Raw genomic sequence first — 17,881 nt, 5'->3', positions numbered from 1 at the left:
AAAAGTGCTGCTCCTTGAGGAGGTAGAAGAGGAAGGGGAGAAGAAACTTGGAGGGCTTGGAGTCCTGTCTCGGGTACCACAGCGTCTAGAGGCTGTCGTTGATTCTGAGCAACTGGTTTCTTACAGAACCTAAAGGGGAGTTATTTGAGCACAGGAAGGGTATTTTACTCCCAGAAACACAGTTTACCAATTCTCTCACCTTCAGCATTTATAACAACAAAACTAAAACACTCTGCAGAACCTGATATCACTTCAGCAGGTAATCAGAGGTGGGCACAGATGAATGCAACCTTTGCCCCTTCCTACACACCTTGTGCTGGGCACAATCCCTCATAACACACAGCTCACGGAAGTAAAAAAAAAACAAAACAAAAAACCGCTCACCTTTGGTCCAGGGGGTCCAGGCAGACCAGGAGGGCCAGGTTCTCCTTTACCTCCCACCAGGGCATTCTCAGCATTTCCTTTCTCTCCCTGTTGCAAGGAAGAAAAAGCCACATGTCACAGTTCAGTCTCTCCATCTCCTTAATTTTACTTGCCATAATGTTGACTTAGAGAGACAGAGCCCAAGGCAAGGTCCATCAGCTGGCCTCTTGGTAACCCAGAAACATCACTGCTCCAGAGCCACCAGCTGTCCAGGAACCAGGCCAATATAATTCTGCCTGGGGCCTCCACCTAGAGCCCTGCCAGCAGTCCCAGCTATCATCATCCCTTTGGCTGCAGTGCTGCTGCTCAGCCTTTATTCCCCAGGGCCATATAAAGCTGCCTGCGGACAGATCTCATCCCCCGGCCTTCAGTTTGAACAGAACTGTTTTCTTCTACTGTTGAAATTGAGCTGATAAAACCACCTGATGATGGCTTTTTTTGGTATGTGTCCCTCTGGAGCTGTAGTCAACAGCCAGATAGTCAGCCCTGCAGACGACATCGTTTGCGCAGAGCAGATACAAAGACAGTAACAGGAAAGCTTTGCTTGCACCGAGTTGCCATTACGCCCTCGTCCTTTACCAGAATGGCCACTGTCATCCAGTGCACTGTCCCCTTTCCCAAAGGAAAAGCACCCTGTGAAAGTCTGACCTGAAAGGTATGATTCCGAGCACAGAGAAAAAGCCAGTTTCAGAGCTTAGCTTTAGCTGACCTGCCCTGGGTCTCTCTGAGCACAAGGCTACTCTTCCAACCCAGAGCACTGCAGTGCAGCTCCCAAAAAGCCCGTCTCCTCCTCACATGTGGATCTTGGAGCAGGAGGGAGGCTAAAATGCCACGTTACATCTGAGGTCATGCTTTTAAAGGGGAACAGGATTCCGTGGTCATGTTCCCAGGACCACAGCCTTGCCCTCACTGCATGAAGGCACTTTGTGTGATCCCATCACATCCCTGGCTGGGGCTGAGATCCAGTTTAGCTCTGCAGAACACACTGCTGTACGCTGCGACAGTGACCTAAGAGTGCACAGCTGGCACAGGAGGGAGGAGGGAAAGGGGATGAGAGTGGTCCCCCCCCGAAAAATGAGAGAAGATGCAAACCTTCGTGCCAGGGAGTCCAGGAAGCCCAGGGTCACCAGTTCGTCCCTTCTCACCCTGTTGGTAAAAAAGTCATGGTCAGGCTCTGTCCTGGAGAAGCAGCTAAAGATTGAGCTGCTTCTCGTTTCAAACCCTCTTTCCCTTCCCCAGGGGATTTTGTTTTAGGCATAGACAAGGCATCCTCCAGCAGTACCTGCTCAGGCCAGTGAATGTTTTCTCCTGTCCTTTTGACTATCTCAGCACATCATTGCTATTTCTGTCCAAAGGAAGGCAAGTGGGAAAGGGATCCAGGATCCCCCCGTGCATCTTCCTTACTGCTCTGGTCTGCTAAACCCTTTTTCCCCATGAGTCCTTCAGCACAGGCTCTCCCCATTCCACATATCCAAGAGAAGTTGTTGCCCCGGGCAAATTTTATTTGAAGTGCAGGACTTTCTCTGTGCCCTGATAGAGTTCAGCAGTTTTCACAGGAATTGTCTACTGCTTCAGTCTATCCCAGTTTTCACACCTCCTCATTACTCTGTGAATTACAGTGCTTTGCTTTGGCAAAGATCTCACAGCCAATATTCCCACACCTCTCCCAAGGGGTGTTTCCTGCTCCTCTTCCCTAACTCCAAATCCCAGTCTCATCATGCTCGTAAAAAAAAAAAAACAAAACAGCACAGTGTCTCAGTTAACAGCCAAGCTCTGCGACGCATACTGGTGGTGAAAAGCAGTGAAAAGAGGAGTGGCAAAAATGGCAAAGACAGAAGATGATGGTGTAAAACCCCTGATATGATGCCTGAAGAGCAGGCCCTGCAGGCTGAGGAGTATGGAGGCTGCCACAGGGCAGTGAGCAACGGAAGGCATCCAGCACCCAGCATTCACTCGGTGAAGTGACTTTGCTTAGTTCCCCATGACATCCGGGTCATCTTTTGAATATCGGGGCTCAATTAGTGGCCTTTACATTGATGTTTAATTCTATTCAGTCCATTCCATCCAGCTGCTAAACCCATGGTTTCCAGCTCCAGTGTACTGTTTGGAAGCCTGCATTTTGCCAGTATCGAGTGGTATCAAGAGATGTTTCAAACGCATCATCACAAAAAGGTGTGTTCTTACCTGCTATCCTCACACCTCCAAGACTTAACAACTTGTACAGATCACAAAGAACAATTCAAAACCTCTTCCCCCCAGCATCTGCCTAGGTCTCTCCACAACAGCAGCACACCGGCTCAACAAGGCTAGCAAAGAGCTCCTCTTGGTGCCATGCTGTTGCCTGCAGAGGCTGGTGCTGCACACCAGCTCTTGTCGGAGCTCAAGGGCACACGTCTGACATGCAGGGGACTTGCATCAACGCTCTAAGAACAGACATGCACTGGCGATTCCATGGAAAATAATTAACTAGCAGCAATCTGATTTTTTTTAGGCAATTCTAGAGTGCAGTGACCGCTTTCTCTACGGTAATTAGGCCTCTAGACACCTGTAAGGCCCCCACCCAGTTTTCCTTCCCTGCCAAAGCATGCACAGTGCTGCTGCAAATTAATGCTTCTCTCCCTGGAAAGAAGGAAAACATTTGCAGGACCTCATGCCCAAAGAAAAGGGTTGGCCTTCAGGGTTCTTGTGAGGATAAAATCTCTAATCCTGCCCCAGGCATCTGTAAATCCCCGATTCTGCCCTGCTCCGCTTTTGGCATCTTACTTTTCATTCGAGGAGTAGTTTTCAATACCCATGCCCATAAGGGCTACTGAAAACATCCTGTGCTGCCTGAACAGTGGTGTAGGGAAGCAAACTTCTTGAGGAGGGAATCCTTGTTTAGGGCGTTATTTCTGGAGTCAAAAGATGCAGCCCTGTCCTTAATCATTCCCACAAGACTCACTCTTGTGCTGCCCTGCCTGCCACCAGCCCCCCACCTCCTGCAAGCAGGACCACGCAAACACACTTCATCAAAGGGGGCTAGGGCCAGAAAAGGACACATAATACCCCACAAGCAGGACAACGCAAGGCAAAGCAGGCTCCCGCCAGCTCCCACTTGCAAGGAACACAGCACAGCACTGCCAGGACACCAAGCCCAAACACGCAATGTCCTACCCGCTGCCCCCTCTTCCCTGGCAAACCTGGGGGACCCATCCTCCCTGGGACTCCGGGATCTCCCTTCATGGGGAAGAAAAGAGACAGAAGAATGTGTCTGTTATATGGCTGTCGCACGCTGTAACATAACCCAGTGAGCCTCAAACAGGAGGAGCCAGCTGTTCAGAAACCAAGCCGGCTGCTTAGTGATGGAGAGTGATGGGGTATTTTTGTACCGTGCCCACCACGGGAACTCAAACCAGGTCACGCTACACAGACAGGGGAGACACTGCAGGGCAGCTCACGTGGTGCATGACACAACAGCTCCCTGCAGCAACATGGGAAGACTGCTGGTGGACACAGAATTACTGGGAGGCAGAAGGGGACAAGGGAAGGGAAACATACTTGCTAAGCAAAACGTGTTGTGCATAATTTGTGCAATGGGAGAAAAGGAGGAAGGCAGCTGGAGGATATTCCCATCCCCACAGTCACGAGCAGGAGGGCAGGCATCCCTGTGCAGTGTGGTCCCACTCGGAATCACTGTATGCTACTACCATTTTGCTTACACTGGCACATGCCATTAGGGGCTGGATTTGGGCACCGGGAAGTGCAGAGCTGTTCTTCAGCTCCCTCAGCTGCTTTGGGAGGGGGAAAAAAAAATACACAAACCAACCAGAAGTGCAGGCTCAGAGCAAAGCCTTCTGAGAGTACCTTTTCTCCTGGAGTCCCGGGCTCGCCCTGGTGAGGAAGAGACAGGAAAATAAAGTGAAAAACCAGGAGAGAGTACAAAACCTCCTAGAGCTGTCAGAGTGGAGGAAGGAACATTCATCTATGAAGGCCTTGGGCTTGTAAATAAGGGGATGAGGATGCTTTAAATGCATATTGTTATTTGTGCCTGAAGCTGTTTTACCTTCATTAGCCAGCTTCTAGGCCGCTGTAAGAAACCAGCAAGCCTCAGACAAGAGGCTTTTATGAAACTGAGGAACCACCTTGCAGCATTCCAAGAGAAGGTTTACCAGATACAAAAGAGCATAATAAGACTCATCTGCTGGCATTAAGAAGTTTCCCTACTCCTAGCTCCGTGCACCCAAGAGCAGAGCAAGGCTGCAGTTGCAACCAGGGCTTGGAGGAGGCCTGTGTTGATACGGCATTAATATGGCATCAAGGAAGAAAACCCTCCCAACCAGCCCTGGAGATGACTTATTTATTCCTGTCTTTTTCCGCAGCAGCTAGAAGGAATTGGAACAAGAGGTCGTCGTCTCATTGCACGCCTTGGATCACCGGCGTAACTTCTCGCCCCCTAAATCTGCACCTGGCCCTTCGCTCTGTGGAGTACCACGAGCTCGCCAACCTCCCTGCCCAGAGGGGTGCGGAGGAGCAGGGGTGCTGCTGGAGACGGGTCTGGTTTCCTCTGCCGAAAGCAACAGCAGTTCAGATATTCCCCTTCAGTGGGAGCTGTCTGACCATTTTCCTGGGCCTCCTGCTCTCCTAACTCCACTCTTGGCTCTTAAGCGCGCCCTACTTAAGCCATTGCAGCGTAGCGTAAAACTGACCTTCACCCCTGCGGTGGCCACCCCAGGAGCGCCCTGGCAGAGAGAGGAAAGACAGGAACACCTTGTTTGAAATAAATCGGACACAAACTTTTAAAAACAAAACGGTATCAGCCAGGTGGAACTAAAAAGGCAAAATACACATTTTCTTTTTGCTTTCCAAAACTCAGCAGTAACGCTGTAACACCACACAGCACACATCCTCCTTCCCTGTGCAGGTTGTTCACCTATGGCAGTGGCTCTGCCTTCCAGAAAGCTCCTCCAAAGGCAGACATCACGAGCACAACCCAGTCAAGACAACCAGATTTCCACATCCCCCCTGATTTTAGTCCTGCAAGTGAAGCAAAGGCCAACAAGCAGAACAGTGCCAAATAACTGAGGAATGCAAAGACAGGCTGAGGACCAAACACTCAGTTTAGCGCTTGATCCCAGGTACATCAGCTCAAGCATCCCGAGAAAGGCCAGCTCTTACCCTAGAGCCTTGGTCTTGCTATTTCCCCTCATTCTGTTTTTGTCACAGAAGACAAACCCTGCAGTAAAACGTTTTCAGGAGAGCTCTGAAGCCAGCCACCTCAGGGGGAAAAACGACTTCCGAGCACCGCAATTCAAGCGTCATTCTGCAGTGCTGAGGAAGCCACCACCATGAGCTCACAGAGTCCAGCCTGCCCCCGCAATCCGAGACAGGTGCTTTGAAACCCCAGGAGGCAGCTGCTCCTACAGGGACAGTCACATTTCCCTCGACAGCACTGGTGCAAAAAAGCAGGTCTTCCCTATCAACCCTTCGCTCCAAAATCTCTGTATGCCCTGTGTTAGTATTAGTTAGGTCCTGAGGAAAAGGTCCAGTTACAAAAGCAAATATGAGGGATAACAAGGGTCTAAGGAGAGGGGAGGAGGTGAAGTAGTGTTAGAAGCTGGGAAATGAGAGGGGTTGGGGTGTAGCACATGAGGCAGAGAGGAGGACTGAAAGCCAAGTTCAAAGTGAAAAGAGCTTGGAAAAGTTCAAACAAGGAGGAATGGGGAGCCAGAGAGCAGCAGGATCATACCTCTCAGCTTTCTGAAACAGAAATCAGGGACAAAGCTAAAAAACACAAGGACAGAAGATGGAGATCAGGGATTCTATGCAATAAACGGGGGGAAAAAAAAGCATTCCAGATTGTCTCAGGGGTCAGTAGGTTTTAGTGAATACGAACGAGAGTAATGAAAGGGATTGCATGCAGCAAGTGGCTTGGGTTAGGCTTTTACAATGCATTTAGGATGCCTGTTCCTGACTCTTTGGTCTTTAAATGGCAGCAAATGCAGATGAGGTTATTTCCTAGTATTTATCCTAAAACTGCAACGCACACACATGCAGGCTTGCTCACACGCTGACCCTGATTCATCGCTGCATTAGTCCAGGTTCACGCTTGCATAACCCTACTGATTGCAGCGGGCTAACACCATCACTGAAGGTTGTGGCCATCACTCGAGATCCCCAGTTTACAAAACATCAACCCCCTAGAAACATCAGCAATTGGCCGCTCTCACTAGCATAAAGCATTAAGATCCTGATGTTGCAAGACAGCATCAGACTGGGCATGCCATTTGCTTTGTAAAACACTTCTTCCCCCACCACCTCCTTCATAAATTAGGCCCTCTATTTTGCAATTTAGAAGCAGAAAGAATTCAGCTGAGGATAGTCATTGACTAACAGACACACACACAGATTCAGGTGATGCTTGCGCATCAGGGACAGTCAAGAGGTATGGGTGAGATCAGGCAGACAAGCGTCACTCCACTGTTTACAAGGTACCTTAGTGCCATGTCTTCCTGGCAGCCCTGGCATGCCTCTCTCCCCCTGGAAGCAGAGCAAGAAACACAGAGAAAGAGACCAAGAGACACGACATGAGTCCTCCTAGAGCTCTATGAGGAGCGATCAGGGCAGAGGTGATGAGAAAGCCTCCAGGGTGAGGTTCTCTCCCCACCTGGCTCTCACCAAGCTGAGTGCCCTAGCCAGGGCCATTTCCCATCAGCAACACCTCTCAAACCTGTGCTGTACAGCAGGGGCTGGGAAACACTGCTGGGAACAAAGCCAGTATCCGTATCCTGCTACCACATCCCACACCACAGCATTCTGCATACAGGGAGTAACCAGTCTGCAGCAACTACAGGATGAGCAAACTTATCTGGAGAAATAAAGAACCCAAGGGTTGCTTTGTATTGTTAGCGTGAACTTTATCTGGTGGTAAATGGAAAATAAAGCCTCTTTAGACAGTCTGCTTTTGTTCTGGGCGTTCAGCCCTTGCTTGAAAGGACAGTTCGGAGCGGGTATATGTATATGCTTTTTTTAATCTGACATCCTGTAAACTATATTTTGTAAAATGCTGCCTAGTACTGTAATATACAAGACCCAGGCACTGTAGGCACCTCTACCCTATGCAGGATACTTAACTAGGGTGTTTCCAGCCATAAGAAAAATAAACTAATAATTATGAATGCTTCGTACTGGAGAACTGGGGACCGCTCTTAGTCCCTTCCCAACTGTGCTCCCTGTTTTTATTCTTAAATGAGACTGAGAAGACAAGGCCAGTGCTTCCTGATGGGAGGCACCCACCCTGATTGCAGAGGCTGCCCCCACACACCAGCCCTGCATGTGAAAGTAATTCCCCACCTTAGAGAATTCCCTGGAGAAAAAAAAAAACACCTGCCTGAAGAGCTATTAAATTATTTAGTCCTTAAATATAAATGTAATTATTTATATTTATTTCTAAAGCAAAGCCCACCTCAGTGAGAGGGAGCAAGGTAGCCCCTTACAAGGGACAAGTTACAGAGCAACCACACCGCCCTGTGTTTTCTGATGCTCGTTTGCACAGCTCCCACCGGCACCAGCAGGATCACACAGGCACTAGAGCTAATGAGAAGGCAGAAGCAACAAACTTGACACTGCACCATTAAAGAGCAGAAAGAAGGCCCAGTGCCGGAGAATTAAGCAAGAAAGCAACTTTCCATAAACCCTTTAAACCCTTATATATTTGAAAGGCACTGTAATGCAGTACCCACCAGGCTGATCCCTTCACGATCCCTCAGTGCCCTTTGGGCCCAAGAAGGACTGCACAGAGTGCCATAGCCAGGCAGCAGGAACCCACCAAAGCCAGCACTGGAATGGGACAGCCAAGCCAGAAGCTGGGAAACATCACCAAAGACAGATAGGAAAGGCAAAATGGTCCCCAGTGGGCTCCAGGAAGGCGGTCAGCAGCATCTCCTAGCTCTCCTGAGCTGATTTAGGAAATACCCCTATGCTCCCCAGGCCCTCTAGAAAAGTTAGGCTACACCTCCTCCCTCCAGCACAGACAAAACCCTCACGCTCTCTTCCCTACACCTGGTGTGAGCAGCTTTATACCCACTCGGTGCCAATCATGACAGAGCATGCCCCATGCTGATCAGCTCGTTAGCAGTACTGGTTACAGGCTGCCAATTAAAACGGAGACCCTTCCTTTTTTGCTTCTTGCTGCGAAAGGCAGATTATGAGGGGGTTGCTGAGCAAGGCTGTGGGAGGTTTCTTTATTTCTCTTTCCTCAGAGCACGACAAAGAGCCTCATCCTAAGGACTTTTCAATAAAAAGAAGACAATGACATTAAAGCTGAATGTGATGGCTAGGCTGGGGGGCAGCGAGTCAAATGCCTATTCAAATGACCCATGTGATCACACTTATTGGATGTCTAATGGCCTTCATGGGACACAGATGAAGGTCTCAATATGATCAAAGCAAAAATGGTGGCCACAGAAGAAAATAGCTAAGAGAGAATCTATGTTGTGCTGTATCTGTCACTGGGCAGTAAGGAGAGATTATCAAATGAACAAGGGGTCTGTGTGAAACCAGCAAGCCTCTTCAGGCCTGAAATGTTCTTCACTGCCAGCGCAAGCAGTGACATGCTATGCAAAATTGACCACTACAGCTAAACTATGAATCATAGTGTTTGTCCTGGGCTCTTCAAAACAAAGAGAAGGTAAAACCTAGCCCAGGTAACCGGATGCAAAGGTGGAAGCATCAAAAACCTTCCAGAGCCTCAACTGATTCTCCTAGCTGGGAGGAGGACAGGAAGAAGCAATTTCCAAAGACAACAAATGCATGTGCTGTGTGGATGTTCAGGAGCTGCTACCGGGTGATGTCTGGCTGGTGATTTAACGGTACCTCTGCACTTCCTTTTCAATTCCTCTGGGCAAGGAAGAAAGGAAGTTGAGAGAAAAGCAATCCTGACAATAACAAATGGAAGTCCGTGTGTGAAAGAAGCGGCTGCTATGGGACTGGGGAGGTGCCCCTTCGGAGCTGCGATTTAGTACCACAAAGAGTGTGCTGGGCTTCATCTCAACTCTAAGAAGTGGGAGACTTATAAAGAGTCGGAGACTTCCCCTTTGGCAGAGCCCAAATGAAGGGCTGGTCAGTCCTTGTACATGGGTGCAAGCAGAGCAGGTGTCTGCTAGCAGTGAAACACAGGAGTGCGAGCAGAGGTGGAACGCAGCTTCTCCTTCCAGCCCTTTCTGCCTCCCAGGCCACGCTCCGACTTCAGTCCTCTGGTTCAGGGAGAGCACCTGGCTGTTGAGACAGCAGCAAACAAACTCCTAGCCCCCAACATGCAACCTGGATGTGATTCTGCTGTCATTTACACTGGCACAAAGTGGAAGAAATTCCATGTGCTCGATGGTATTACAGTGATGTGAAGGCCGACAGAGGGGAACCTTTGGACTTGACACACATGGCAGTATTTCTGAGGAGGTATTGTTTTCTTGTAGGAGGACAATCACTGCTGTTCTATTCAACTATTAACCCAAAGCCTGCATTCAAAAAAACCCATTTTTTTTTAAACTCGATGTAACACATCCATATTAAGTTCTGAAGGGGCCTTTTCTTCCTTCAAATAGTAATCCACCCAGATGGAAAAAATATAGAAAGTGTATATGCTGCACAATAAATGAGATGCATGCCACATACTAAATACTTGAAATTTATGTGTCACTGTTAATGCTTTTCAAAATATTACAGGACCAGTCTTTTCTCATGATGTTTAAGATGTACGGCATGACACAGTATGCTCTGGCTGTCATGAACACTTGCCAATGTTGTAATGTTTTAAGCACAGTCTACATTGAGTGATATACTTTAAATATATGGGTACAGTAGATTTCAGTGAAATAGATAACATCTGGGCATAGACCATATAAGCCTCTAAAAAGTGTCCAGAAACAGACAGAAAAGCCTGGTGCCAAACCTCAGCCTGAGTTGCAGAGTTTGAGAGGATTTGATGCGTCAGCTAACCAGATTTTACGAGGAAACCCCAACCCAGCCCATCAAATGGGGAGATGTAACAAATCATTAGCAAGCTTCATAGTCGGAGAAATGCCTTTGGTAAGAATCGAATTCCACCAAACGGATAAAGTCTGCTTTTATTGCCTGAGCTTGGAGTGTCTGCCTGTGGTTAATCAGAGCACAGATGTGTACTCCATTAAATACCCCACAGAGCTGCCTCAGACCCAACTTCATTTTACAACGCATCAGCCCAAGGAGCAGCAGCATGATCTGCCATGGTAGAAAACTGTATTTCTCATGCCTACCTTTATGCCAGCGTCCCCTTTTTCACCCTGCCCAGCAAAGGAGAGAGAAAGGAAACAGAAAGAAGGACAGTGAACATAAAGAGAAACCGAGCAAGCAGTACAATCATAACAGCGAGGGCCAAAGAGAAAGTAGTCGAAGGAGGGAGTGTGCGATAAATGCAACCCCAGGCCTCCAGAGAGAACTGGCTCCTTGGTAACATGGTCCCAGCCTGGACACTGGCTGCAGCCCTCCCGCTAGGAATGCAAGGCAGTTTACGTGGCTGGAGCGGGTGCTGGAGGTTGCCCGTACTAATACTTTCCTGCACATTTTGGGTGTAGACAAACCATCTAACCATTTCATGGAGCACAGTATACTCATTCTCCCAGCCTTAATGCAAAAGCCTCTGAAGGCTGGGTCGGTTTTATTCTTTAACGGGGGCTTGTGCAGGGCTGAACCTGGCCCTGGTTCAGGACAGCGGGGAATCGCGCTGGCCAAAAATTGCCCAGGCCCTTTACACAGCAGCAAGTTTTTCTGTTTACATGGTTCATACCGAGGCATACTAGAGAACTGCCTCCAGCCCCTGACATTCCATATTCCTTTAGCCTGTCTCTAGGCTTGTGTGCCTCTCATCTGCCCTTGGGAGATGGCCCCACTGACTCTAAGTGTTACCTTGGGGCCAGTAGCTCCAGGGAGGCCATGTGCACCGGGCAGGCCTGACTCACCCACCTCACCCTGAGGAAGAGAAGAAAGAAAACAGAGGAAGAGGCAAACGCAGTGAGCAGAGCAGCAAGAAAAGGAGCCTGTGGGTTGCCTGAAAGGTCAGCAAAGATGTGAGTGGGATGTCCCACACAGAGGCGCCCACCACACACCAACCTACCGTCTGAGTCTCTCTGGGAGGAGAGCAGCATTCCGCTTGTCCTTGTTCACGCATCAGGAAAGATATTCAGGGTGCGAAACGCAGGGACCGAAGGGAGCGGTCTCACTATCTTATAGCAGAGCTAATATTCTTTCTCAACTCTTTGCCCTCTTTTCCCTTTCCCCTGACCCACTCACCAGGGAGGATTTTCTCCCCTACTTTCATCCCTTCCTTCCACCTTTCCCAGAGAAAGGTCACAACCTTGGGCTCATTCCTCTGAGATCAGTGCAGGCTCTTTGCTTGGTAAGTAAATTAGCCAGATAAGTTGTTTCATGTAAGAGGAGCTCGTAGGAGAGGCCCTCGCTGCAGGGTCATTGCAGGGACCCCCTCACCGCTCCTGTGTGCCGAGAGCCACCCGCCCAGCGCACACAGAACAGGATGGGCTCTTAATGGAAAAACCGATGGTTCACTGGAAGAAGAGGCAATAAATTGCATCTGTCTGCAGGAGTGGGCTGTGGTCCGCAGGGGCTATAATTTCCACTTCCTGACATAACAAAAACTTCTCAGTTTATACAGAACTAATTAAAAAGCTCTCAGGTCTTGCCATTTTGCTTGCAGAGCACCCATAAACCAACATGGAGATAACAGGGGACACAGGACTCCTGCCTGCTGGGAACATGCGCCTTCCCCTTCTCCAGCTGACATCTCTTTAGCAGTATCTCTTCATTCCCTTTCTCCTCTTTGATCTAACTCTGTGTCTTTCCCCTGTCTCTCTTTCTGTCTCTTCATTACATCCTCTGGGCTTGATGACCCTACTGTTAATTAGCTGCTGCTGAAGACATTCTGGCATTGCCAGCTTCTGCCTTTTAACCTGCAGCAGAATCGACTGTTTCCTGCTTTATTCCAGAGAGCAATACACAGCCAGGGATTTGGCCCTTTCCAGCCTCCTGTTCAAGTCTGGATGCACGAGAGGTATATTTCAGCCTGGAAGTGGGTGTCGAGAGGCACACAGATGGGGAGATGTCTGTACCATAGCCAGTGGAGAGTTAAAGATATCTCTGGGTCCAGCCTCTCCTTATGTGGGTGATGGCAGGGATCCGTGGGCCTGTCACAGCCCCATGTCCAGAGCTCAGGATAGGACTCCAGAGGAGTCTGCAGATTTTCAGCCATGATCCCACAAGGCATCAGTGCAACTTAATTCATTTAACAATATTGGAGCTCCCCTTCTTACCTTTCTGCCAGGGTATCCCTGAATCCCAGGGTCTCCCTGCAAAAGGCAAAAAGACAAAAGAAACTGAGGCTTGGCCTGAGAAGAACAAATCCCTGCCCTTTTCCTGGGGGAGATGCTGGGATGAAAGGGCACTCCATGAGGAAAATTCACCTTTTGCTCAGCATGACTCCACCGAGTCCCTGACCCTTCAGACCTGCGGGACACTGTTACTTGCAGCTGGACTGAGTCCTAGCAGGAAAGGCGCAAAAGCGCTGGCAGCTGGATAACTCATGCCAGCTCCATGACCCAGCTCTGCGGTTCCTACCTCCTCACCCTAGCTAAATATCTCAAAAAACCCAAAAGGGGTGGGTGGTTGCAGCTGAAAAACAACAACACCCCCCCCCGCCCTCGCATTTTGGCAAGTGAATAAATGCGAAACTGTGGTGGAGTTAACAATAGCATTGCAAAATCTGTTCCTGAAGCGCTGGTAAATGCTTTGAGAGTGGAAGAAGCCAATAAAGCTGTGTGTGGCAAACAATTTTGCAAGAGGGGCTGATGAGGCATGCCTTGCTCAGTCAAGATGCAACTCAGACGTGTCGCCTGGACAAAACCCATGAGTCAGCACACGGACTGGGCCCCAAAGGCAATACTGAGCTGGGCTAGAAATCTTTTTCAGCTATTTGATGTAACCTCCTTTCCCCCTCCTCCACCCGTTAAAATGTACATGTCTGTCCTTGCCAGGAGTGTCCACCTCTGGTTATCACCTTGCTCCCTCTAAGCAAGGCCAGACATCTCACCTTTGGTCCAGGAGGCCCAGGTAAGCCCTGTAGATAAAATCAAAAGAATCGTTGGAGTTGGCAAATGTAGACGACATTACATGGACTGCAGGGTGATGGGAGATGCTGACTGCTTTGGTTTGAAATGCCACTTGAGAGAGATGATTGGCACTGGTAAGCTCAAACATCCCCAGTCTATTCTTCATGGAGATGACTACAATCTTAACACGCACTCCCAAACAAATTCATGCCCATAGTGCTCCATTGCCCCAGCCTGGTCTCACTGAATCTGAAGACCAAAAAGCTGCTTTGCTTTATGCATTGTGCTCCAGAATCTTTTCTGTTTCTCCGGCTTTGCTTGGGAAACTTGTTCCCAGTCACTGTGCAGCTGTGGAGTAAATCAGGAATTTGCAGCTTCCTCTGACAAGCTAAATAGAGCTAATATATTAACAAACAAACCACTTGTGTTTTTAAATGAGAAATAATCAAACAATTTACCTGATATGAACCATGAAGTATACTGGATATGTGTGTATGTAAATATAAATAAACAAAATATCCATGCAGAAGCTGCCTTCCTGATATGAGCAGACGGAAGGAGAAAACTACTCTAGATACGCTCTGATGCCCTTAGTGTTGCCTGCTTATAGCAATTCAAATGTTTAGTCATCACATCTTTGGTTCCTTGGAGCTCAAAGAGAGATGAGAATGCTTACATGACACTGGACCTCTATATTGTGTGTGGAGAGGCGCTTTTGCCTCAGGGACGAGACTTACTTGCCCTGCTAGCAGGCCTTGAAAACTCTTGGAGATGGAAACCATTTTCATGCTGTAGTCGCTGCAGGGCCATGTTCCCTCCCCCCGCTCCCAGCTCCCAGGAGTGGAGCTGGTTTCTGGTACCCACCTTTCCATCTCTGCCAGGCTTCCCAGGTTCTCCTACTTTGCCCTGTTGTAAGAGAGAGGTACATTAGCAGGATTTTCTGCCCTGTCCCCTGCCATTTAGCGATGGTATTATTTTAAACGTTGCTTCTATTTTCACCCTCTTTGGCTGCTTGCTACCAGCCTGAGAACAGGACGGGGACAGGACTTCAAAGGGGTCGCAGGGATTCTTATCAGCCAGGCTTCTGCTGTGAGCAGGACAATTACACCCCGCATGTTACTTCCTCCCCGTGGCCGTCTGCAGGGGCTGAGAAAGAGGAAATGTGCCTGGTGTCACCCACACACACACGTATGTCTAGATAGCGACAGTGCAGGGCACACACCTCTGCCTTCTCTCCTGCACCCCCTCCTTCCTGGGGCCTTCTTCCTCCCCACACATCTGCATCCCCTGCAAATCTCCTGTCCATGGCTATCTTGGCTTCAGAAGAGGCAACAAAGGCCAGAGGAAAGAGCCTGAGAAAGACGAAACAGAAGGCTTTTTTGTAACTGGACTTACAGGTGGCCCAATTGGTCCGGGCTGTCCTGGGGTTCCTTCAGGTCCAGCTGGTCCAGTGGGCCCTGGTGGGCCAGGAGGCCCTGGAGGACCTTGGATTCCTGCTTGTCCTTGTTCACCCTGAGGTTCATTAAAGCAAGGGGTTATCAGCAGGCAGAGCAAACCCTTCACACCACCACCCCAAGAGCCCAAGGCAGGTCAGCCTGAAGCAGAAGAGGTAGGAAGCAAGTCCCAGGTTAGTGCCAGGAGAGGTTTCCAAGAGCAAGACAGAGCCCCACTGAGGGCGGCCGGGCTCCCTGGGCAGCAGGAGCCAGCACCCTACACTTTGCAAAGACACCTGAGGCCACCTTGTCCCAGGTCTCTTTAAAAGGGATCCACAGATGATTGAGCACTCCAAAGAGATATTTTTCTTCATGAGTCAGTCAAGTACAATTTATATGTCAAGGCCCAACATCTCTTGAGATTCTTAGGAGGTTTTCCAAAGCACTTGATAGTCATATGTGAAGCAAAGCCTCCCGTGACCACACTGGTGCTTCCAGGCAGAGCCACAGTGTCTTACCTCAGCCTAGTTTTTTCCCTGTGCTATATTTGTTGGACAACACTCCCTCTGTTTTGCCAAGGACCAAAAGTAGAAACGCCACAAAACCAAAAGAAAATAACACGATCATCATGGCATTTCTGGAGCCCACCCAAAACAGGCCTATGTACGCCAGGCAGAGCCTGTTTTTGTAAGATTTAACAAGCTAGTGCGTGCAGAGCCACCTGCCATTTTAAGCTCTCTGAAATGAAGCCGTTTCATCCGGTTCCTCCCCAGGCCCCTCAGTAGCCATTCAGCGGCTGTGGCTCATGCGTCAGCAATGTCATCTGGCCCAAAGGACCTGGACACGGGACCAAGCAGCGCTGAGGAGACAGTGGGTTGGAAGCGCCACGTTTGAATACCAGACTGCTGATCTAGAATTGATGAATCCAGCGAACCCCTAAGGCACCATGGCACCCACGCTAAGCTATTAGTCTCATTCCCATTAGTCCCATTCCCTTTTCCTTAGATAAAATATCACAACATCATACTGCCAGCAACCAAATTTAAATTTGAAAAACTCTTCTTGGTGGATCCACGGGAAGCTAGTAATCAAACATGGTCATTTCTCAATTATAAATCAGTGGGTGTGCAGTTGGGTCTGCTGTGTTTATCCTCTCTGCAGCCCTATACACTGCTTCTGGGTAAAACTAAGTCTGCTCTCACACGCTTGTGTGTGCAGGGAAATGCACAAAATCTGTCCCCTGCCTGTGTTCCTACCAAGCGTGCTGTTTATCCTGGCTGCCTTTAGTAAAACATGCAGATACAGGGATATTTGCTTTATTTAGAATGATAAATGAAAGTAATAAGCTGCAAATTTCATCCCTTCTGCCGTGAGCTCTATTTAAAAGAAAATTTCCAACACATGGGCCAGGCTCACGGGAAGCTTGGTCATGTGTGGAACAACAGCCCTTCTCCTCAAGGTTGCTGCCTCCTTGCTGCCCGACCCGCATCCCTCACTGGGAAGCCTGCTGAGCCAGGCAGGGAAAGGGCCCTCTCTTTTTCCCATTTTGTAAGTGTATCCTGACTCACCCTGTGCCCCATGCAAGGGGACACAGGATCCTTCCTGAGCTTCCCTATCCTCCATACTCAGTGCTATTCAACCCTCCTGTAAATGGTCTCATAGCTTTTAAATTTGGGAGGAATTTGGATCCAATGAAGACAAAAGGTTTGGAGGACACTGGAGTATATTTCTAGATTTCCTCTTGTCCTGACCTCTCAGCTCAGCTTCAGAGATTTCCCTCCCATTGCATCTTACAGCACCCCACCGTGGATGCACCATGAGAAGGCAAAGGGGGCTCTGCCTGTCTCCCTTTGGCTCTCCCTTCTCTATTCTCTCTGTCAGCCCAGTTCACACTCCAGATTTAGGGCACTAAAAATCATAGAATCACAGAATGGTTTAGGTTGGAAAGGACCTTAAAGATCATCTAGTTCCAACCCCCCTGCCGTGGGCAGGGACACCTCCCACTACATCAGGTTGCTCAAAGCCCCATCCAGCCTGGTCTTGAACACTTCCAGGGATGGGGCCTCAACAACTTCCTTGGGCAACCTGTGCCAGTGTCTCACCACCCTCAGAGTGAAAAATTTCTTCCTAATATCTAATCTAAATCTACCCTCTCCCAGCTTGCAGCACGATGCTGGGAATGGGTTACTGGCACCCTAGCAGGGAACGGGGAGTTGGGGAGAACAGGAGCCCAGCACGGGGAGCGGCTGGAAGGAGCTCACCCAAACCCCTGTTCACATTGCCTTGGCTTCGCTGCCTCGGACAGAGTGTGCTTTGTCTAAGCGAGTGCCCATCCGTGCAGATCCCTAAACACGCCGAACATTACTACCACATCATTATTAGTGCATTCGGTACAAAAAGACCCCCACAGATCTAACTGGATGGTAAGCGGATACAGTAAGTTGGAGATCAGGTGTCATTTTCATCCGATGTCATTCTATATTTTTAGCCACTGACTGGAGCTATTTTTCAGTTCTTTTAAACACCAGTTAACCACCACCTTGATTGTTCCCCAGCAATGCAATTCTTGTTCAGCCTCCTAATACAGGTCTCCACTCAGTTTGTGTCTCTGCTAAGTCCAAGCCCAAGTCCTCGCTGATGTGCTCAGAGGCAGCGGCAGGATTTTCCTCTCTCAGGCGCTGGTGCTAACATTTATTTTCCAGCCTCACATTTTTTCTTAGTGTTCATACATTGGGCTCCTGGAATTGCTTGGTGCTGGCAGATCTGTAGGAGTGGATTACACTTTGTTGCACCTAGGGAATGAATACAGCAACAGCAAAACAGATCATGGCAAAATTCTCTGGTGAAGTTAGCCTCCGGGGACAGGGGGAATTTGCAGCCCTGGCTGATGACAGG

At 49.1% G+C, this 17,881-nt stretch overlaps 1 protein-coding gene across 1 annotated transcript in view; it reads right to left on the bottom strand.

The window, feature by feature from the left end:
* Nucleotides 1-17,881, bottom strand: part of COL13A1 (collagen type XIII alpha 1 chain) — a 64,940-nt gene that overhangs the window by 26,352 nt on the left and 20,707 nt on the right. The window contains exons 13-24 of the mRNA XM_063340030.1: nucleotides 14,949-15,065; nucleotides 14,418-14,459; nucleotides 13,535-13,561; nucleotides 12,759-12,794; nucleotides 11,341-11,403; nucleotides 10,692-10,718; nucleotides 6,895-6,939; nucleotides 5,109-5,141; nucleotides 4,267-4,293; nucleotides 3,577-3,639; nucleotides 1,516-1,569; nucleotides 385-471 (exon numbers count right to left, since the gene is read on the bottom strand). Coding sequence (XP_063196100.1) covers nucleotides 385-471; nucleotides 1,516-1,569; nucleotides 3,577-3,639; nucleotides 4,267-4,293; nucleotides 5,109-5,141; nucleotides 6,895-6,939; nucleotides 10,692-10,718; nucleotides 11,341-11,403; nucleotides 12,759-12,794; nucleotides 13,535-13,561; nucleotides 14,418-14,459; nucleotides 14,949-15,065 — 621 coding nt within the window. The remainder of the gene's footprint in view (nucleotides 1-384; nucleotides 472-1,515; nucleotides 1,570-3,576; nucleotides 3,640-4,266; nucleotides 4,294-5,108; nucleotides 5,142-6,894; nucleotides 6,940-10,691; nucleotides 10,719-11,340; nucleotides 11,404-12,758; nucleotides 12,795-13,534; nucleotides 13,562-14,417; nucleotides 14,460-14,948; nucleotides 15,066-17,881) is intronic.

Source organism: Chroicocephalus ridibundus, chromosome 6 (genome assembly GCF_963924245.1).
Source record: "Chroicocephalus ridibundus chromosome 6, bChrRid1.1, whole genome shotgun sequence".
In the NCBI taxonomy this organism is placed as follows: domain Eukaryota; kingdom Metazoa; phylum Chordata; class Aves; order Charadriiformes; family Laridae; genus Chroicocephalus; species Chroicocephalus ridibundus.
This window is presented reverse-complemented; position numbering and strand designations above follow the sequence as displayed.